At 37.8% G+C, this 23,950-nt stretch overlaps 1 protein-coding gene across 1 annotated transcript in view; it reads left to right on the top strand.

Annotated features, from left to right (window-relative positions):
• The window catches only part of htra1b (HtrA serine peptidase 1b), a 71,779-nt gene extending 48,826 nt beyond the window's left edge, over positions 1-22,953 (top strand). The window contains exons 4-9 of the mRNA XM_067368914.1: positions 16,528-16,722; positions 18,664-18,696; positions 19,030-19,144; positions 19,260-19,317; positions 19,519-19,614; positions 21,613-22,953. Coding sequence (XP_067225015.1) covers positions 16,528-16,722; positions 18,664-18,696; positions 19,030-19,144; positions 19,260-19,317; positions 19,519-19,614; positions 21,613-21,781 — 666 coding nt within the window. The 3' untranslated portion in view covers positions 21,782-22,953. The remainder of the gene's footprint in view (positions 1-16,527; positions 16,723-18,663; positions 18,697-19,029; positions 19,145-19,259; positions 19,318-19,518; positions 19,615-21,612) is intronic.
• The last annotated feature ends 997 nt before the right edge of the window (positions 22,954-23,950 follow it).

Below are 23,950 nucleotides of genomic sequence, written 5' to 3'. Positions count from 1 at the left end.
TAGGACGCCGGAGAGGCTGGTACCCGGGCGTGGCAGGGGGGCTCGACAGCGCCCCCTTGAAAAAAGTCTGAAAATTTGGTCCATATATTAAACATGCTTGCACGTATTAGTATGAAACTCGGTACACATATAGACCTCATCGGGCCGAACAACTTTCGCGCTCTAAGTTAATCGCCACGCCAACAGGAAGTCAGCTATTAAGGGTTGTTTGAAAAACGCATGCTCTGGAATTTGATATACTCCTCCTAGACGATTAATCCGATCGCCACCAAACTCGGTCAGCATGAAGTCAAGACACTGATGATTAAAAATTGCCAGGGGATTTTTGATATCTCGAACGGTTTGGCCGTGGCGAGGCAACGAATTTATGGCGAGAAAAGGGAAACAGGAAATGTGTTATAACGTCTTAATACATATATTGATCTTTATGAAACTTCACGAGTGTGTTCGTTATAGGAGTCTGATCACATGGATGTGACTATTGTGAGTCAAAGTTATAGCGCCACCAACTGGCAGCAGGAAGTGTATCACTTTTTGAAATGTTTTGAGATCACCCTCTTATTTTTACCTGATTTGCTTCAAACTTCATCAGTGTAATGTCAATACACAGCAGATGTAGACCTATGACAGGATTTTTGATATTTGAAATATTGTTGCCATGGCAACAGGTCAAACTGTAATAATATTCTTGAGTGTTTTTGAGGCTCTTAACATGCTTCAAATTGCATGAAACTCGACACACACATCAATATTGTCAACCAGTAGACATGGACAAAGCCATAGAAATGGGCGTGGTGGAGGGGCTCAGTAGCGCCACCTTTTGACAAAAGTGGGGGTTAGTTTTTCCTACAGTCACCAAACTCGGTACACATATTATTCTCATCAAGCCGGACAATTTTCTAATTTACATTCATTAGCTCCGACCAACAGGAAGTCAGCTATTTTGGTTTGAATGTTAATTTTTCGAAAAAACAGGCTATGAATTTTATACTGCTACTCCTACAGGGTTTATCCAATTTACACCAAGCTTTTTTTAACTTGTTGCTAACACATTGAAGTTGTTTAATTGCAAACGGATTTTGGATATCTCAAACGGTTTGGCCGTGGCGAGGCAACGAATTTATGGCAAGAAAAGGGAAACAAAGTGTTATAACTTCTGCATACATTAATTGATTTTGATGAAACTTTGGCTTAGTCTTCGTTGTACAAGGCTGATCACATGGATTTGACTATTGTGATTCAAAGTCATAGCGCCACCAACTGGAAGCAGAAAATGTGTCACTTTCAGCATACATTGAGATCACCCTCTTATTTTTACCTGATTTGCTTCAAAATTCATCAGAATAATGTTAAAACTTGGCACATGTAATCCTTTGAAAATGGGCAGGGAGGAGGGGCTCTATAACGGCACCTTGTAGTGCAGTAAATGTGGAGTGAATTTGACATAGTCCTTTGATGTTTAACCGTTTTAAGTGCCTATTGCCCGCTGTGCACAGTTGCCCTGAAGCCACCGGGGTGGCGGTGCCACCGGGCTTGGGCCCGCCATCGCTGCTCGCAGCTATATTTATTATTTTTTTTTTTTTTTTTTTTTTTTTTTTTTTTCCGTCTTCCGGGGCTTTTTGGGGGCCTTAACATGCTCAAAAACTCTTGAAAATTGGCACACACATTGGAATCCGCGGCCATTAGGACGCCGGAGAGGCTGGTACCCGGGCGTGGCAGGGGGGCTCGACAGCGCCCCCTTGAAAAAAGTCTGAAAATTTGGTCCATATATTAAACATGCTTGCACGTATTAGTATGAAACTCGGTACACATATAGACCTCATCGGGCCGAACAACTTTCGCGCTCTAAGTTAATCGCCACGCCAACAGGAAGTCAGCTATTAAGGGTTGTTTGAAAAACGCATGCTCTGGAATTTGATATACTCCTCCTAGACGATTAATCCGATCGCCACCAAACTCGGTCAGCATGAAGTCAAGACACTGATGATTAAAAATTGCCAGGGGATTTTTGATATCTCGAACGGTTTGGCCGTGGCGAGGCAACGAATTTATGGCGAGAAAAAGGAAACAGGAAATGTGTTATAACGTCTTAATACATATATTGATCTTTATGAAACTTCACGAGTGTGTTCGTTATAGGAGTCTGATCACATGGATGTGACTATTGTGAGTCAAAGTTATAGCGCCACCAACTGGCAGCAGGAAGTGTATCACTTTTTGAAATGTTTTGAGATCACCCTCTTATTTTTACCTGATTTGCTTCAAACTTCATCAGTGTAATGTCAATACACAGCAGATGTAGACCTATGACAGGATTTTTGATATTTGAAATATTGTTGCCATGGCAACAGGTCAAACTGTAATAATATTCTTGAGTGTTTTTGAGGCTCTTAACATGCTTCAAATTGCATGAAACTCGACACACACATCAATATTGTCAACCAGTAGACATGGACAAAGCCATAGAAATGGGCGTGGTGGAGGGGCTCAGTAGCGCCACCTTTTGACAAAAGTGGGGGTTAGTTTTTCCTACAGTCACCAAACTCGGTACACATATTATTCTCATCAAGCCGGACAATTTTCTAATTTACATTCATTAGCTCCGACCAACAGGAAGTCAGCTATTTTGGTTTGAATGTTAATTTTTTGAAAAAACAGGCTATGAATTTTATACTACTACTCCTACAGGGTTTATCCAATTTACACCAAGCTTTTTTAACTTGTTGCGAACACATTGAAGTTGTTTAATTGCAAAAGGATTTTGGATATCTCAAACGGTTTGGCCGTGGCGAGGCAACGAATTTATGGCGAGAAAAGGGAAACAGGAAATGTGTTATAACTTCTGCATACATTGATTGATGTTTATGAAACTTCAGGAGTGTGTTGGTTGTAGTAGTCTGATCACATGGATGTAACTATTGTGAGTCAAAGTTATAGCGCCACCAAATGGCAGCAAGAAGTGTATCACTTTTAAAATGCTTTGAGATCACCCTCTTATTTTTACCTGATTTGCTTCAAACTTCATCAGTGTAATGTCAATACACAGCAGATGTAGACCTATGACAGGATTTTTGATATTTGAAATATTGTTGCCATGGCAACAGGTCAAACTGTAATAATATTCTTGAGTGTTTTTGAGGCTCTTAACATGCTTCAAATTGCATGAAACTCGACACACACATCAATATTGTCAACCAGTAGACATGGACAAAGCCATAGAAATGGGCGTGGTGGAGGGGCTCAGTAGCGCCACCTTTTGACAAAAGTGGGGGGGTTAGTTTTTCCTACAGTCACCAAACTCGGTACACATATTATTCTCATCAAGCCGGACAATTTTCTAATTTACATTCATTAGCTCCGACCAACAGGAAGTCAGCTATTTTGGTTTGAATGTTAATTTTTCGAAAAAACAGGCTATGAATTTTATACTGCTACTCCTACAGGGTTTATCCAATTTACACCAAGCTTTTTTTAACTTGTTGCTAACACATTGAAGTTGTTTAATTGCAAACGGATTTTGGATATCTCAAACGGTTTGGCCGTGGCGAGGCAACGAATTTATGGCAAGAAAAGGGAAACAAAGTGTTATAACTTCTGCATACATTAATTGATTTTGATGAAACTTTGGCTTAGTCTTCGTTGTACAAGGCTGATCACATGGATTTGACTATTGTGATTCAAAGTCATAGCGCCACCAACTGGAAGCAGAAAATGTGTCACTTTCAGCATACATTGAGATCACCCTCTTATTTTTACCTGATTTGCTTCAAAATTCATCAGAATAATGTTAAAACTTGGCACATGTAATCCTTTGAAAATGGGCAGGGAGGAGGGGCTCTATAACGGCACCTTGTAGTGCAGTAAATGTGGAGTGAATTTGACATAGTCCTTTGATGTTTAACCGTTTTAAGTGCCTATTGCCCGCTGTGCACAGTTGCCCTGAAGCCACCGGGGTGGCGGTGCCACCGGGCTTGGGCCCGCCATCGCTGCTCGCAGCTATATTTAGGGCCCAAGCGAAAATTCGCGCAGGGCCCTCTTGTTCTTCTAAGGATTTTTTTTTTTTTTTTTTTTTTTTTTTTTTCCGTCTTCCGGGGCTTTTTGGGGGCCTTAACATGCTCAAAAACTCTTGAAAATTGGCACACACATTGGAATCCGCGGCCATTAGGACGCCGGAGAGGCTGGTACCCGGGCGTGGCAGGGGGGCTCGACAGCGCCCCCTTGAAAAAAGTCTGAAAATTTGGTCCATATATTAAACATGCTTGCACGTATTAGTATGAAACTCGGTACACATATAGACCTCATCGGGCCGAACAACTTTCGCGCTCTAAGTTAATCGCCACGCCAACAGGAAGTCAGCTATTAAGGGTTGTTTGAAAAACGCATGCTCTGGAATTTGATATACTCCTCCTAGACGATTAATCCGATCGCCACCAAACTCGGTCAGCATGAAGTCAAGACACTGATGATTAAAAATTGCCAGGGGATTTTTGATATCTCGAACGGTTTGGCCGTGGCGAGGCAACGAATTTATGGCGAGAAAAAGGAAACAGGAAATGTGTTATAACGTCTTAATACATATATTGATCTTTATGAAACTTCACGAGTGTGTTCGTTATAGGAGTCTGATCACATGGATGTGACTATTGTGAGTCAAAGTTATAGCGCCACCAACTGGCAGCAGGAAGTGTATCACTTTTTGAAATGTTTTGAGATCACCCTCTTATTTTTACCTGATTTGCTTCAAACTTCATCAGTGTAATGTCAATACACAGCAGATGTAGACCTATGACAGGATTTTTGATATTTGAAATATTGTTGCCATGGCAACAGGTCAAACTGTAATAATATTCTTGAGTGTTTTTGAGGATCTTAACATGCTTCAAATTGCATGAAACTCGACACACACATCAATATTGTCAACCAGTAGACATGGACAAAGCCATAGAAATGGGCGTGGTGGAGGGGCTCAGTAGCGCCACCCTTTGACAAAAGTGGGGGTTAGTTTTTCCTACAGTCACCAAACTCGGTACACATATTATTCTCATCAAGCCGGACAATTTTCTAATTTACATTCATTAGCTCCGACCAACAGGAAGTCAGCTATTTTGGTTTGAATGTTAATTTTTTGAAAAAACAGGCTATGAATTTTATACTACTACTCCTACAGGGTTTATCCAATTTACACCAAGCTTTTTTTAACTTGTTGCGAACACATTGAAGTTGTTTAATTGCAAACGGATTTTGGATATCTCAAACGGTTTGGCCGTGGCGAGGCAACGAATTTATGGCGAGAAAAGGGAAACAGGAAATGTGTTATAACTTCTGCATACATTGATTGATGTTTATGAAACTTCAGGAGTGTGTTGGTTGTAGTAGTCTGATCACATGGATGTAACTATTGTGAGTCAAAGTTATAGCGCCACCAAATGGCATGAAGAAGTGTATCACTTTTAAAATGCTTTGAGATCACCCTCTTATTTTTACCTGATTTGCTTCAAACTTCATCAGTGTAATGTCAATACACAGCAGATGTAGACCTATGACAGGATTTTTGATATTTGAAATATTGTTGCCATGGCAACAGGTCAAACTGTAATAATATTCTTGAGTGTTTTTGAGGCTCTTAACATGCTTCAAATTGCATGAAACTCGACACACACATCAATATTGTCAACCAGTAGACATGGACAAAGCCATAGAAATGGGCGTGGTGGAGGGGCTCAGTAGCGCCACCTTTTGACAAAAGTGGGGGTTAGTTTTTCCTACAGTCACCAAACTCGGTACACATATTATTCTCATCAAGCCGGACAATTTTCTAATTTACATTCATTAGCTCCGACCAACAGGAAGTCAGCTATTTTGGTTTGAATGTTAATTTTTTGAAAAAACAGGCTATGAATTTTATACTACTACTCCTACAGGGTTTATCCAATTTACACCAAGCTTTTTTTAACTTGTTGCTAACACATTGAAGTTGTTTAATTGCAAACGGATTTTGGATATCTCAAACGGTTTGGCCGTGGCGAGGCAACGAATTTATGGCAAGAAAAGGGAAACAAAGTGTTATAACTTCTGCATACATTAATTGATTTTGATGAAACTTTGGCTTAGTCTTCGTTGTACAAGGCTGATCACATGGATTTGACTATTGTGATTCAAAGTCATAGCGCCACCAACTGGAAGCAGAAAATGTGTCACTTTCAGCATACATTGAGATCACCCTCTTATTTTTACCTGATTTGCTTCAAAATTCATCAGAATAATGTTAAAACTTGGCACATGTAATCCTTTGAAAATGGGCAGGGAGGAGGGGCTCTATAACGGCACCTTGTAGTGCAGTAAATGTGGAGTGAATTTGACATAGTCCTTTGATGTTTAACCGTTTTAAGTGCCTATTGCCCGCTGTGCACAGTTGCCCTGAAGCCACCGGGGTGGCGGTGCCACCGGGCTTGGGCCCGCCATCGCTGCTCGCAGCTATATTTATTATTATTTTTTTTTTTTTTTTTTTTTTTTTCCGTCTTCCGGGGCTTTTTGGGGGCCTTAACATGCTCAAAAACTCTTGAAAATTGGCACACACATTGGAATCCGCGGCCATTAGGACGCCGGAGAGGCTGGTACCCGGGCGTGGCAGGGGGGCTCGACAGCGCCCCCTTGAAAAAAGTCTGAAAATTTGGTCCATATATTAAACATGCTTGCACGTATTAGTATGAAACTCGGTACACATATAGACCTCATCGGGCCGAACAACTTTCGCGCTCTAAGTTAATCGCCACGCCAACAGGAAGTCAGCTATTAAGGGTTGTTTGAAAAACGCATGCTCTGGAATTTGATATACTCCTCCTAGACGATTAATCCGATCGCCACCAAACTCGGTCAGCATGAAGTCAAGACACTGATGATTAAAAATTGCCAGGGGATTTTTGATATCTCGAACGGTTTGGCCGTGGCGAGGCAACGAATTTATGGCGAGAAAAAGGAAACAGGAAATGTGTTATAACGTCTTAATACATATATTGATCTTTATGAAACTTCACGAGTGTGTTCGTTATAGGAGTCTGATCACATGGATGTGACTATTGTGAGTCAAAGTTATAGCGCCACCAACTGGCAGCAGGAAGTGTATCACTTTTTGAAATGTTTTGAGATCACCCTCTTATTTTTACCTGATTTGCTTCAAACTTCATCAGTGTAATGTCAATACACAGCAGATGTAGACCTATGACAGGATTTTTGATATTTGAAATATTGTTGCCATGGCAACAGGTCAAACTGTAATAATATTCTTGAGTGTTTTTGAGGCTCTTAACATGCTTCAAATTGCATGAAACTCGACACACACATCAATATTGTCAACCAGTAGACATGGACAAAGCCATAGAAATGGGCGTGGTGGAGGGGCTCAGTAGCGCCACCTTTTGACAAAAGTGGGGGGGTTAGTTTTTCCTACAGTCACCAAACTCGGTACACATATTATTCTCATCAAGCCGGACAATTTTCTAATTTACATTCATTAGCTCCGACCAACAGGAAGTCAGCTATTTTGGTTTGAATGTTAATTTTTTGAAAAAACAGGCTATGAATTTTATACTACTACTCCTACAGGGTTTATCCAATTTACACCAAGCTTTTTTTAACTTGTTGCGAACACATTGAAGTTGTTTAATTATAAACGGATTTTGGATATCTCAAACGGTTTGGCCGTGGCGAGGCAACGAATTTATGGCGAGAAAAGGGAAACAGGAAATGTGTTATAACTTCTGCATACATTGATTGATGTTTATGAAACTTCAGGAGTGTGTTGGTTGTAGTAGTCTGATCACATGGATGTAACTATTGTGAGTCAAAGTTATAGCGCCACCAAATGGCAGCAAGAAGTGTACCACTTTTAAAATGCTTTGAGATCACCCTCTTATTTTTACCTGATTTGCTTCAAACTTCATCAGTGTAATGTCAATACACAGCAGATGTAGACCTATGACAGGATTTTTGATATTTGAAATATTGTTGCCATGGCAACAGGTCAAACTGTAATAATATTCTTGAGTGTTTTTGAGGCTCTTAACATGCTTCAAATTGCATGAAACTCGACACACACATCAATATTGTCAACCAGTAGACATGGACAAAGCCATAGAAATGGGCGTGGTGGAGGGGCTCAGTAGCGCCACCTTTTGACAAAAGTGGGGGTTAGTTTTTCCTACAGTCACCAAACTCGGTACACATATTATTCTCATCAAGCCGGACAATTTTCTAATTTACATTCATTAGCTCCGACCAACAGGAAGTCAGCTATTTTGGTTTGAATGTTAATTTTTTGAAAAAACAGGCTATGAATTTTATACTACTACTCCTACAGGGTTTATCCAATTTACACCAAGCTTTTTTAACTTGTTGCGAACACATTGAAGTTGTTTAATTGCAAAAGGATTTTGGATATCTCAAACGGTTTGGCCGTGGCGAGGCAACGAATTTATGGCGAGAAAAGGGAAACAAAGTGTTATAACTTCTGCATACATTAATTGATTTTGATGAAACTTTGGCTTAGTCTTCGTTGTACAAGGCTGATCACATGGATTTGACTATTGTGATTCAAAGTCATAGCGCCACCAACTGGAAGCAGAAAATGTGTCACTTTCAGCATACATTGAGATCACCCTCTTATTTTTACCTGATTTGCTTCAAAATTCATCAGAATAATGTTAAAACTTGGCACATGTAATCCTTTGAAAATGGGCAGGGAGGAGGGGCTCTATAACGGCACCTTGTAGTGCAGTAAATGTGGAGTGAATTTGACATAGTCCTTTGATGTTTAACCGTTTTAAGTGCCTATTGCCCGCTGTGCACAGTTGCCCTGAAGCCACCGGGGTGGCGGTGCCACCGGGCTTGGGCCCGCCATCGCTGCTCGCAGCTATATTTTTTTTTGTTTTTTTTTTTCTTTCTTTTTTTTTTTTTTTATATCTGTCCTCCTGTACCCTCTGTTAGGATTTAAGACCTTTTTTGTGGGCCCACCCAGATTGACAGCTTGCCTTCCCTGTCAGATCCAGGGAAATACATACACAAAATAAAAATAAAAAATAAATATAATAAAAATTACAATTTTCTTAATGTTTAACAATTATTTAATAATTATTTAAAATGTGATTTGTTTTGGTATGCTTTAGAATGTTGTCCTAATATTAATAAGGTTCTGCTAAATCTTCATTCATCTATTCAGTTACTTCACACAAGTATTAATGTTATGTTCTTCTTCGCGACCAATATCCGGATTCTATGTAAGCTTGTTTCTGCCACTAAATAAAAAAAATAAATAAAAAAGGTAATTGCGACTTTTTATCTCATAATTCTGACTTTTTTCTCACAATTGCTAGATATAAACTTACAAATGTAAGTTATGAAGTCCAATTTTTAGGAAAAATTGCGAATTTATATCACAATTCTGACTATAACTCGCAATTCTGACTTTGTAACTCACAATAGTGAGTTTATATCTTGCAATTCTGACATAACTTTATATAGTCAGAATAGTCAGAACTTTATACAGTCTCGCAATTCTGACTTTATAACTCACAATTCTGACTTTATAACTCAAAATTGTGAGTTTATATCTTGCAATTCTGACATTATAACTCGCAATTCTGACTTTATAACTTGCAATTCTGACTTTATAACTCTCAATTGTAAGTTTATATCTTGCAATTCTGACATAACTTTATATAGTCAAAATAGTCAGAACTTTATACAGTCTTGCAATTCTGACTTTATAACTCGCAATTCTGACTTTATAACTCAAAATTATGAGTTTATGTCTTGTAATTCTGACATTTTAACTTTATATACTCAGAATAGTCAGAACTTTATACAGTCTCGCAATTCTGACTTTATAACTCACAATTCTGACTTTATAACTCAAAATTGTGAGTTTATATCTTTCAATTCTGACATTATAACTCACAATTCTGACTTTATAACTCGCAATTGTAAGTTTATATCTTGCAATTCTGACATTACTTCATATAGTCAGAATAGTCAGAACTTTATACAGTCTTGCAATTCTGACTTTATAACTCGCAATTCTGACTTTATAACTCAAAATTGTGAGTTTATATCTTGTAATTCTGACATTTTAACTTTATATACTCAGAATAGTCAGAACTTTATACAGTCTTGCAATTCTGACTTTATAACTCGCAATTCTGACTTTATAACTCAAAATTGTGAGTTTATATCTTGTAATTCTGACATTTTAACTTTATATACTCAGAATAGTCAGAACTTTATACAGTCTCGCAATTCTGACTTTATAACTCACAATTCTGACTTTATAACTCAAAATTGTGAGTTTATATCTTGCAATTCTGACATTATAACTCGCAATTCTGACTTTATAACTCGCAATTCTGACTAACTCGAAAAAATCCGAATTGCGAGATGTAAACTCGCAAATGTGAGGAAAATAGTGAGAATTGTGAGATAAAAAAAAGTCCTAATTATACTTTTTTATTATTCAGTGGCGGAAACAAACTTCCATAGTATTCCAACTAGCAGTGCCCTTTTTATGTTATTACAAAAAATGGCTAAACTGCTATCTATGACACATTTAGGAAAGAAATGCATCAAGACAAAGATGTAACAACTTGACACTATTGTCTTTTGATAGAGAACTAACAGATAATTACAATTACAACAATATTATCAACATCTTAAATTCAAAACCCAGCAGAATCTGACTTGTTTACAGACATCAGCCATACAAGGTAAGATGGGTAGGTTTTTAGTCTGGCTTGCCGTGGCATGCTTATGCAATATTTGCATTTGTGAGCAAGGGGTTTTCTGAGCTCTGTTCTTCAGAAAAATCCTCCAGGTCCTGCAAATTCTTCAGTTTTCCAGCATCTTATGCATATTTGACCCCTCGACTCTTAATACATTGTGTTTCCTTCTGGACCATCAGTGAATGTTTGCAGATTTTTTTAATAGTTTTGTTTGAGTCCCTCAGTTGTCCTCAATGTGAAAAGATTGATCATACAGTCATTGTTGGCAAGGGTTCAAATATGCAGAAGATGCTGGAAGATCAAAGAATTTGCAGGACATAGAGTAAAATCCCCAGAGTTAAATCAACTCTTCAGAGTACATATGGTCCTTCTCTAAATAGTGTTAAAATAACACTGAAGCAGAGTTAAAGTCAACGAGATAATTAAACAATTAATTAAGTTATGATTGTGCATTAGTGATGAACACCTGATGTTAACAAGCAGAATCACTGAAGAAAAGAGAAACACAAGAACTGCAACTGACTTCAGTCACAGCATTATTAATTGCTTAATTATCTCATTAACTTTAACTCTGCTTCAGTGTTACGTTAACACTATTTAGAGAGGGACCATATGTACTCTGAACAGAGTTGATTTAACACTGGGGATTTTACTGTGGACACAACACACACAACTAAATATGTATTGTGCATGCTAAAGAGAACATAACAGCAACAATTATTAATCATACTTACAGGTTGTAATTCGGAGGAGGAAGTAGCTGGTCCAAATAAACTGGGTACTGACCCATCCTTCAATAACAACCGGCTTGCGAATCCCTCATTGAACGCATTTAGGTTGAAGAAGCAGTCGTCAGTAAAATGACGGGAACTCAGCACAAGGTTAGGGCTCTACTTCTGTGGTATCATTGTAAAGATGAACTTTAACAACTGATTTTTCCTGTATTGGCAGTATTTGAGTAGTTTTAAGTTTTCCCTGGTGTCTGCGTGCGCAATAAGTGGACGGGCAATGTGCTAATGTTTCGTTTTGACGTCACAACAAAACGGCTTGGGATTCGTTTTACAAACAACTCGTTTAATTGACTCAGAGTCGACTCTTGAGACATTTGAGAGACAATAACTTTATTTACACTGCACTTTCAGATTTAAAACTTTGCAGGATGTTTTAATTCACTTAGAGCACACTACATGAAAGGTAATTTTCATAGGGGCACTTTAAGAAGGGTATGTAAACTTTTGTACTGGGTAATTTTTTATAAATTCAGCTATTATTTAGTCTTGTGGACTACAGTATATGTAAACATCTGTTATGTGAAATATCTTATTCAGGACAGTACTAAATAAAAAAAAATAACACAATTTTCAAGATCCTTCTTATTTTGTTAAAATGATTAACATTTTTGCATACTCTGCAAGGGGTATGTAAATTTTTGTGCTCAACTTATTAAGCAACAGTAATAGTAATGCTTGACTTAGCACACCGATAACATGTGTGCCAAATGTCATTGCAGCTTTTTCTGAAATTCTCCCCTTAATAAGAATACCATCATTTCTATTGTAGCATCTGGAATTATCCTTAGACTACAAGCAGACAGCTGTACATACCATAACAAACACACAAGTGCGCACACAGACTGTGCACAGAATGATGAGATCTTTTTTTATTTTAAATACAGGAATTCATTAATTTGTATTCTTTTTTTATTATTTCAGATTACAAAAAAAAAAAAAAAAAGAGTTTGTAGTCGGTTCTTTCAACAGATATATTTCCGTTCAAGGCCAGCTTGATGACATAAGCAGCCTTTTCACTTTCTCACTAAACTTTTATCTTCATTTCCTCTCTTCCTGTGGCCAGAAGGGGAATGGTGTTGAAATCTCAAGAGTGAAAAGGGAGGCTCTAATCTGACTCAGAATGGTATCAGCCATACAGCTGTGGCCACCACAGGCATTGATTGCACTTTGATTTATTATTTTTTTCCAAACAACCGAACGTCTGATGCATAAGCAGGATTCCACACAACTCCACACACGCACAAAAAAAAAACAAAAAAAAAACTAATGAGCTATAGCTGCAGTTATTTGCTTATTTCTAGTGTTCATCAAAAAAAAAAAAAAAAAAAAAACTGTTCACTGACAGAACCAAGGATAAGATTTTGGCTAGTTTGTTTCAGCAGTAGTCATGTATTATAATATAACAACTGTTATAATATAACAACATAACAGCTGAATAAACAGAGCTGTGAAACTTTATCAAGGCCATGTCTGAAATCTACAAAAATACACACAATATGTGGAGGTAGAAAGGCATCAAAGCATCTGAATTATATGTTTATGTATAGAGACAATGTATTCTTGGCTGTCTATATGATATACAGTACCACAATGTGGTGGATAGTGGAAAAATGGTATCTGATGGAATAGTTGAAAGAAGTAAATGGATTCACAAATGTCCATTTTCTACCTACATTTCTGCAAAACTACAAAAATGTACATACACACATACAATTCACTGCAGTTTCCAGCTGAAATTAACATTAGAGGCAGTAACACACCAACAACTTTTAGTTTTTTTCATACAAATTAGGATTACAAGGACAGATTGTTGGTTTATTTCATATGGTACAATACTATGTTATGACCTCAAATAGGGTTTATTGTAGGTAGTACAACGTGTTTGTGCGACTCACTGAACGGACGGCCACTATATCGACAACAACCAATGTAATACAACAGTCGGATTCAGGTTCAGGAGTGTGTTTCCCATACAATGATGTAACTCGCTGCTTAACCACCATAGTACGATGCATCTCAACTAACTTACTAGTCACAAATGTTTCCCGAAATCGCAGTAATGTGGTCGCACCTCTGTCACTTGAACCGCGTAGGTTGAACAATATAGGACTGCCATTAATGACATCATGCGCAGATAGTAAAAACTTCTGTTAATTAATTGATTCATGTCATATTATTAGTTGATTTAGTAATTTTTTTATCACGCTAACATGCAGTATGTGGCTATATAGAATAGAATGTACTGCAAGTTAGCTTGCTTATTGTGTCCAAAAGCACAATTTATTTAAGTCAACGTAATTTAACTAGAAACTAAAAACAGCTTGAAAGCTGTTCCAACCATGTAAGTTTGCAATGCTGTTTGTTTGAGAATGTCCGATGGAACTATGGTTTTGGGAAATGCCAAATCCTTGGTATGTGTGGTAACGACAGAACTTGAGACCATAGTTGGCTAACGATGCTTTTGTAAAATGCACCCTTGTTTCAGATAAAACTGAACATGCTTTTAGCATTCATCGCAAAACGTGCAAGAAGCAACTTAATATCATTTTGCAGAAATGTCGACACAGGCAATGAGCCTGGGTTAGTAACGAGACAATAAGACAGCCGCATTCAGCTGACACAGCCAATGTCATCAAAGACCTAAAACTGGAATTGGGTGCATAAAAAGACATGCAAATGATTAGAACTTAAGTAGGGAGTAACATGGAGGACACATCCTCATGTAAACATCAGAAAGCTGTGGTCTGCTTTAGTCTAAGCAGCTGAGGTGTGTGGCTTCCTCATGTGGCTCTTTGAGGCCTTTCATTATCTGCAAGATCATCTGAACATTTCAAAGCACCATACAGGGCAAGACATCCCATCAAATTCAGCACGTAGAGATAAAGGAGCTGTTTAGCCACAATGTCAGGCTTTATGTTTGGTGTAAAACAACTACTGACCAGAAGAACCCCATACCAGCTTTGTATAGTGATGAAAGCATTATGGGTGTGTTTTACTGCCTTAGGGTCAGCTCAGCTGGCCATACAAAGACTTTGGTAACCCAAACACACAAGCAATAAGTAGGTAAAACAAGAAGCAATAAAGAATCAAATGAAAGCCTAAATATTAAAGTGCCCCAATTATGCTTTTTTAAAAAATTCCTTCACAATCCTACAACTGCAGTGCTGGGTCAAATATGGACAAACCCAACCACTGGGTTTAAAAATTTAAACCAACAGTTAGGTTTGTCCATATTTACCCAAAACATGGGTATATATATATTATATTAGCATATATATATTACGGTGGGTACGGAAAGTTATCAGACCCCCTTAAATTTTTCACTCTTTGTTATATTGCAGCCATTTGCTAAAATCATTTAAGTTCATTTTTTTTCCTCATTAATGTACACACAGCACCCCATATTGACAGAAAAACACAGAATTGTTGACATTTTTGCAGATTTATTAAAAAAGAAAAACTGAAATATCACATGGTCCGTAATTAAGTATTCAGACCCTTTGCTCAGTATTTAGTAGAAGCACCCTTTTGATCTAATACAGCCATGAGTCTTTTTGGGAAAGATGCAACAAGTTTTTCACACCTGGATTTGGGGATCCTCTGCCATTCCTCCTTGCAGATCCTCTCCAGTTCTGTCAGGTTGGATGGTAAACATTGGTGGACAGCCATTTTAAGTTTCTCCAGAGATGCTCAATTGGGTTTTAGTCAGGGATCTGGCTGGGCCATTCAAGAACAATCACGGAGTTGTTGTGGAGCCACTCCTTCGTTATTTTAGCTGTGTGCTTAGGGTCATTGTCTTGTTGGAAGGTAAACCTTGGGCCCAGTCTGAGGTCCTGAGCACTATGGAGGAGGTTTTCATCCAGGATATCCCTGTACTTGGCCGCATTCATCTTTCCCTCGATTGCAACCAGTCGTCCTGTCCCTGCAGCTGAAAAACACCCCCACTGCATGATGCTGCCACCACCATGCTTCACTGTTGGGACTGTATTGGACAGGTGATGAGCAGTGCCTGGTTTTCTTCAGACATACTGCTTAGAATTAAGGCCAAAAAGTTCTATCTTGGTCTCATCAGACCAGAGAATCTTCAGGTGTTTTTTTTAGCAAACTCCATGCGGGCTTTCATGTGTCTTGCACTGAGGAGAGGCTTCCGTCGGGCCACTCTGCCATAAAGCCCTGACTGGTGGAGGGCTGCAGTGATGGTTGACTTTCTACAACTTTCTCCCATCTCCCGACTGCATCTCTGGAGCTCAGCCACAGTGATCTTTGGGTTCTTCTTTACCTCTCTCACCAAGGCTCTTCTCCCCCGATAGCTCAGTTTGGCCGGACGGCCAGCTCTAGGAAGGGTGCTGGTCGTCCCAAACGTCTTCCATTTAAGGATTATGGAGGCCACTGTGTTCTTAGGAAACTTAAGTGCAGCAGAAATTTTTTTGTAACCTTGGCCAGATCTGTGCCTTGCCACAATTCTGTCTCTGAGCTCTTCAGGCAGTTCCTTTGACCTCATGATTCTCATTGGATCTGACATGCACTGTGAGCTGTAAGGTCTTATGTAGACAGGTGTGTGGCTTTCCTAATCAAGTCCAATCAGTATAATCAAACACAGCTGGACTCAAATGAAGGTGTAGATATATATAACAAAGAGTGAAAAATTTAAGGGGGTCTGAATACTTTCCGTACCCACTGTGTGTATATATATATATATATATATATATATATATAATTATAATAAATTATATTAATTAACGATTGCTAAAATATTTGAATGTTATTTAATTTTTTATAATTTTATTTATTTGAGCAAATACCTCAATAATAATATACTGAAAAACTTATTTTCATGGGGCATACTTGCTTTTACAGAAAATCTATAGGCCTTATCATAATTCTGTCTATAACTTGAATTCAAGGATCGAAGATAGCGGAGGATAATGGTGTCAAAGCCTCATGCTGTATTTTATTTCATTTTGCAGATGAAACTCCCAGTGCTGTTGTTGGGCAGATCAGCTGATCTGAGACCAGGCGAGTTTGTGGTTGCTATTGGCAGTCCGTTCTCCCTTCAGAACACAGTGACCACAGGCATCGTCAGCACCACCCAGAGAGGCGGCAAAGAGCTGGGTCTGCGTAACTCTGACATGGACTACATTCAGACAGATGCCATCATCAATGTGAGCTCAAACACTACATTTTATCATACATTACATAAACGGTCTTTGTTGGCTAAGTGGGTCAATGACATGAAACATTTTAATTAGACAATGACTTAAATACTGCTGTATGCTGACAGGCATGTCTGTGTATCTATTGGCAGTAGCAAATCTACTTGCTTTGCAGCAACAGCATGCGAATCATATCTAGTCCACCAAATTCAAATACATTAACATTTACATATTCATTAGCATGCCAAAACTACTTTGTGAGTTGTCATGATTGAAATACCTACTAGCTCAGTCATGTAACTCTTGATGGCGCAGACAGGTCTTAAAATGAAATCTGCAAGCAATCACTCCATTGCGACATGGCACAAGCTGATTGGCCTCTGCTTATTCTGCAGCCAATGAGTTTGCTTGCTCAACATTTCAATAGTCTGGTTCAGTGTTCACGTAAACTAGTCCTGTAGTGTCCTATCAGAGTTCCTCTGAAATCCTCCACCTCCCCCAGCTCCACCTGCCTAGATCTGCTATGAGATTTATGTATGTTGTGACAGAACGGCTGCCTCCCCCTTATCAGCGCCACCCCATCCCGTAAGTCGCCGCCCTTCACCAGGTTTCTGACAAAGGTAGGTGTGAGCAGGTGGCGCATGATGAGGCACACCTGATTCGAATGAAGCCTCACCACCACTGTTAAAGGGATAGTTCACCCAAAAATGAAAATTTGATGTTTATCTGCTTTCCCCCAGGGCATCCAAGATGTAGATGACTTTTTTTCTTCAGCCGAATGCAAATTATGATTTTTAACTGCAACCGCTGCCGTCTGTCAGTCAAATAATAGAAGTGATTGGGAACTTGAACAATAAGAGTCGAAAAAACTTCCATAGACAAATCCAAATTAAACCCTGCGGCTCGTGACGGCACATTGATGTCCTAAGACACGAAACGATCGGTTTGTGCGAGAAACCGAACAGTATTTATATATTTTTTTACCTCTAATACACCACTATGTCCAACCTGTTCAGCTTCCGGCTAGTGAGGTCTGATTGCGCTCTGACAACGGAAGTGATGTCTCGCGCTCATTGAAGTATATGGGAGAGACATCACTTCCGTCATCAGAACGCGTTTTTTGACCTCACTAACAGGAAGCTGAACGAAGTTGGACATAGTGGTGTATTAGAGGTAAAAAAATATATAAATAATGTTCGGTTTCTCGCACAAACCGATCGTTTAGTGTCTTAGGACATCAATGTGCCGTCACGAGCCGCAGGTTTTAATTTTGATTTGTCTAAGCAAGTTTTATTTACTGTTATAGTTGAAGTTCCCATCTACTGCTATTATTTGACTGACAGACGGCAGCGGTTGCAGTTAAAAATCATAATTTGCGTTCGACTGAAGAAAAAAAGTCACCTACATCTTGGATGCACTGGGGGTAAGCAGATAAACATCAAATTTTCATTTTTGGGTGAACTATCGTGCATGCACACCAGTGTCCTCCATCCAAGAAAGGGAGCATGGAGAGATTCTCACACCGGTATATGGACTGAGTCACCATACCCACGGTCCGCCAGACCCTGCCCCCTTACCTGGACCCATCCAGAACACTGCCCCTCCTTTACAATTCCCCAGGATGACAAGGACAAAGACATGGACCATTCAATTTTTTTATGTCTTATTTATAGTAATACACAGTGTGTCTGTTTGTCTATTAGCAGTAGCAAGTACATACTTGCGCTGCAGCAGCAGCACCAGCAATAATCATCAGCAACATAACAGATCTAGTCCACCAAGACCAAATACATTAACATTGCCACATTCATTAAGATGTCAAAACTACTTCTAGATTTGTCATGATTTAAATATATAAACATGACCCATCAGTGGCAAAGAGCTCTTTACTATATAGAGTAAAAAATAATCATACACTTTTCTTAAACCCAAACTCTTTCTGTGTTTCAGTATGGTAATTCAGGAGGGCCCCTGGTGAACCTGGTAAGATTTTTACTTTGTTATTATGTCCTCCTCATATGTAAATAATGAATCAAGCTTGAGTCTTGCGTGATAGCGAATTAACAGGAATGGCAGAATGCAGAAAGGACCAAGTTTACACAGTCGATAATGTTTATAGCATGTCTTTATGAGCCTGGAAACATATGTTGTTGGCAGAAAGTCAGCCGTGACCATAAACACATGCGTGCATTCATAATGATCAATGTCGGAAGCATCACATTGTGACAGGAAGACATCTGTGCATGCAGATGTGTGGTGTGTTTGTGTGAGTTCACATTTACATTTGTGTCTTCACTCTTGTGTGTGTTTCTGTAGGATGGTGAAGTGATAGGAATCAACACGCTGAAGGTGACAGCAGGAATATCCTTCGCTATTCCTTCTGACAAGATCCGACAGTTCTTGGCTGAGTCTCATGATAGACAGGCTAAAGGTCAGGAGCAAAATAATAGACTAAAATGTGCTAATTCAAAAACATTTGATCTATTTAACCAACTCCTAAATGTGATTCAGATTCATAGTATTAATCAATAAATATTTGTTTTCAGGAAAAACAGCCACAAAAAAGAAGTATATCGGTGTCAGAATGATGACATTAACCCCAATGTGAGTCACAAATGCAGTGCATGTGCTTTCTGAATACTGTTGTGTGTTTCTAGAGGAACATTTTAATGAATTAAATCAGCCATCTAAATTAATCATTTCAAATTGTATTATCCATTATACATACACATAGCAAAAGCTGGATACTAGCAAACATGACATTTATGAATCTTTTACATTGACCTATGAATCTGTCACTCATAGACTTGCTAAGGAGCTGAAGGAGAGACAGAATGATTTCCCAGATGTCACCTCTGGAGCGTACGTCATTGAAGTTATCCCGAAAACACCAGCTGAAGTGTAAGTAGCCCATCGTACTAGTTAGCCACATGAAAGAATGAAGTCAGGTGATTGGAGGGATTTGATCAGTTTTACAATTAGTAAAAAAAACAAAGTTAATTAATGTGGACAATCAAACCTATGAAAGCTTATTTGAATTAAAAATAAAAGAGGTAATTACAATGTTTTATTATGGAATCCCAAGTCTGCCAAAATTAAAAAATAAATAAATACATACATAAATATACAAAGAAATGTAAAAAGTATAAAAAAATAAATAAATATACATATAAAAGCAAAAAAATAAATAAAAAAAATAAATAGATAATTATTTATACATTTATTTCCTTATTTATGTATATATATTATATTTTGGTTACACTTTATTTTACAGTGCCGTAGTTACATTATAATTACTCAAATAAGTACTGAGTATTATTAATTAACTACATGTACTTACTATAGAGTTACAATTAGTGTCAGGGTTAGGTTTAGGGTTAGTTACTTGTAATTATGCATAATTTACTGTTATTACTATAGTAACGTGTAACTACAGCACTGTAAAATAAAGTGTTACCTTTTTTTCTACATTTATTGTTTTTTCTTTTATTTATTTATACATTTATTCCTTTAGATTTTTATTTATTTCCACATTTATTTATTTATTTATTTATTTATTTATTTATTTATTTATTTGTTTATTTATTTATTTTTAATTTTGGCAGACTTGGGATTCCATATTTGATCACATAATTCTGACTTCTGTTTTTCTCACAATTGTGAAAAATTCTGAAAGATTCTGAAAAATGTCAAAATTGTGAGATATACTTGCAATTGCGAGAAAAAATTGTAAGCTGACCTTTTTTTTTTTCTGAATTGCACGTTTATATTTCTATTCTGAGGAAAAAATGTCAGAAGTGTGAGAAATAAACTCGCAAATGTGAGGGGGACAAAGAATTGCTTGTTTTTATCTGACAATTTTGAGAAAAACTGTCAAAATTGTGAGATATAAACTCGGAACTGCAAGAAAAAGTCAGAGATAAACTCGCAATTCTGATATTTTCACAGAATTGTAAATTTATATCCCGCAATTTTTCCCGCAAAATTGTTATTCCGTGGCGGAAACAAGCTTCCATACAAATCAGATCACTATAAGAAATTTTGGCAATTTTATGATGTCCAATAGTTTCATATTTAAATACATATTACTGAGTTATAGTTATATAAGCCCAATATTAGTTTTGGGCTTTCTAAAACATGTGCAAAATGTGTACCCAATGTCATAATCATGCTGCGGCAGCAGTCTTTTCTCTTTTTTTATTTGCCTTAGACAAAGTTTTTTTTTTAACTAAAATTAACTTTTGGAATTTCATTGTGTGTGGGTGAACATTCACTCACAAGCAGCCATATGATTCCACACAAATTTAGCATAAATGAGATGATTCCTGCCACTTCCTGTCATTGTGGGTAGCCCGTTTAGAGCAAAATGAGTTGAATGCAGCAGTATTTGGGATTTTGCTATAAATGCACAGTTACAATTTGTGGCTAGAGAATTTACAGAAGATTACCATGAATAGAGCATGATCAGTTAAATGTATATCAAATTCAACAAGATCCATTTCAAACAGTGTGTAAATGCCATTCTCATGAAATGGTACATTTTGGGATTAAAAAGAAGAACTAAGACAAACTAAAATATACCATTAAATTTGAGGTTACTGCAGAACTTTCAAGAAATCATATTTTCACAACAAGTACCAGGGCAATTATCACCATACAAATTCGCATACCCTTCAAAATTCAGATTAATACTCAATGTACTGTGTATAATTTGAATATATAGCTGAGTAAATCCAGGTAGAATTATTGGCAATTAAAAAATGATTCTAAAACACTTCTTTTAAACAGTGTAACAAAACCTAATACTGGTTTGTAATGGGAATCCAATAATGTGAAGCCAATAAAAGTACAGTTAGTACAATTAGGATTAATTTTAACCTCTTCTTGTTTGTTTTCTAGTGGCGGTCTGAAGGAGAGCGATGTCATAATCAGCATTAACGGGCAGAGGATCACGTCAGCCAGTGACGTCAGCACGGCCATCAAGAGAGACGAGAGTCTGAGAGCGGTGGTACGACGCGGCAATGAAGACGTCATCCTCACAATCATTCCAGAGGAGATTGACCCTTGACCTCCCTCATGCTCGCCCATGAGCTGGTTCTCAGACTTTTACTGAGTGTGTGTCTGGAGCCACACTCTTTCTAGAAATCATAGTGAACACTTTCAAACCCAACCCATCATCCAATCTTGTTCTCAGCTTAGACCAAGAAATGTCTTTTCTCACTTTTTCCCATATATGAAGTCATTATCTGTTTATTCATCAATATACCATGATAGAATGAGCCTTTTGTAAATAGATTTGAGAATTTAGTGCTGGGTAGTTCACTGACAATCTGAAATGTATATAATTTCTCTGTTCCAAAACCTAGTAAGCTGGCAGATTTTGTTCTGAGCAGGATGATTCCATTCAAGATGGTGGATGAATCAAGTAAATGTCAATTATAAATAATCTTGTTTTATTCATTACTGAAAAGTATCTACTAAAATAATTCAGTGTAATTAAAAAGAACTGTTTTACACAATATTTGCTTGTGGAATGTATTTTTATGCTTACCCTAATGGTACACATACATTATGGCGATGTCTTTTTTATGAGTGCATTTTCATCTGGTTTAATCTGCAATACGTATCTAAAACGCTTCCTCTCAGATGTTAAAGGGATAGCTCACGCAAAAATGAAAGAAAACGTCTTTAAAGTCATCATGAATTGGAAGTTGTGACTATTTTCTTCCATATTGTGACGTATTTCCAAGTCAAATGGCTTCTCGAACAAGAAAAATGTAGGTTGTGTGTTGTTTCATCCTTTGAGAATTGATAGCTTAGCAATATGATAACAACTGAAATCAGTTGTGAGCTTCCCATTTGTATTGCGTGCAGAGTTGCTGCCTATGTTTTCTGATTTGGTCACGTATGAGGTTACATGGCAGTTATAACACTACCTTAGAAGGCAGCTGCCTACAGTATATAGTAAGTTATGCCTATATAGAAGAGGCAGCTCACTAGGTTTTGGAACAGACATTGTATTTCGTCCTTATGTATACATCAGCAAGGCATCATGAAATTTTGTTTCTGTATTCAGCTTTCTTTATTTTTAGATTTACACTAAAATCTCAGACTTGACAATATTTGAAAAAGAATTGTGGGCCATTAAAGGATGACTATTATCTTTGAATACCTTCTCTTCTTTAAATGTTTATGTGTCTGTGTTTGTCAGACGGCAATTTCAGGAACAAAATTAAAGAAGGTTAATGTTTTTAAACCGTTTTAGTATCACAGTGTTTCACTTCACAGTTGTCAACAACTAAATGCATTTTTAAAGGGGGGGGTGTAATGCTATTTCATGCATTTTGACTTATTTACATTGTTAAAGAGTTGCATTCTCATGCTAAACATGGCCAAAGTTTCAAAACACGAGTTGGACATATGATGGAGTATTTCTGTGTCAAATACACTACTTCCAGTTTCTGAGAGTTTTTTTCGAGTATGGCCTGTATGACGTCAAAAGAGAGCAGAATTCCTTGTTTAGGCACTGATAAGCTTGCGCACACACATCACCCAAAGCAAAAGCAAGAGCACGTCCATCAACGCGTTTCGTTCGGGATGCGGAAGCCAAGAGTTTTTTCCACAATGCCGTGTCCCAGTTCAGGGGCTGCACCCTTTGAAGGCTGCATACATCATTGAGGCAGTCTCATTTAAGAAAAATACACGTTAGATTGCAACGTAAGAAAGAAATTACAGTATTTTACACCTAACAATGAAAATGAGACAGCTCCTGTCACCAAAAGAGTGTGTTTTTTGGTTGTGATGGAAATATTACCTTTTTCAGCTTCCTCAGATGTGTTTTGTTGGCAATCGATACACAAGTGCATAAAATGTAAACAACACAAACGTTTTTTCTTCCCTTTGTATTATAATGATGTCGCAGCTAGCATGCAATCTCTACACAAAAGCTGCGCACGCTCGTGACTCTTTAGCTCCGCCCACGACACTGACGGCAGGCACGCCGCTTTTTTCGGAAAGACTCGGTTTAGCGTATCTAAATAGTTGTAGGGGGGTCTGGGGGCATTGTCCCTCCCAAGAAAATGTTTGTGATTTTAACATGTAAACGAAGCATTTTGGTGCACTCTGACGAGAAAACAAATGGAAAAAACAACATTAGCTTGAAGAAAAAAAAAATAAATTGTAAAAAATTATTGACACTAGGGCTGGGCATTGACACAAATTTCACGATTTTGCAATT

The sequence above is a fragment of the Chanodichthys erythropterus genome, chromosome 19 (assembly GCF_024489055.1).
Source record: "Chanodichthys erythropterus isolate Z2021 chromosome 19, ASM2448905v1, whole genome shotgun sequence".
In the NCBI taxonomy this organism is placed as follows: Eukaryota; Metazoa; Chordata; class Actinopteri; order Cypriniformes; family Xenocyprididae; genus Chanodichthys; species Chanodichthys erythropterus.
The sequence above is the reverse complement of the archived record's forward strand: the minus strand, read 5'-3'. Positions and strand labels throughout refer to the sequence as shown.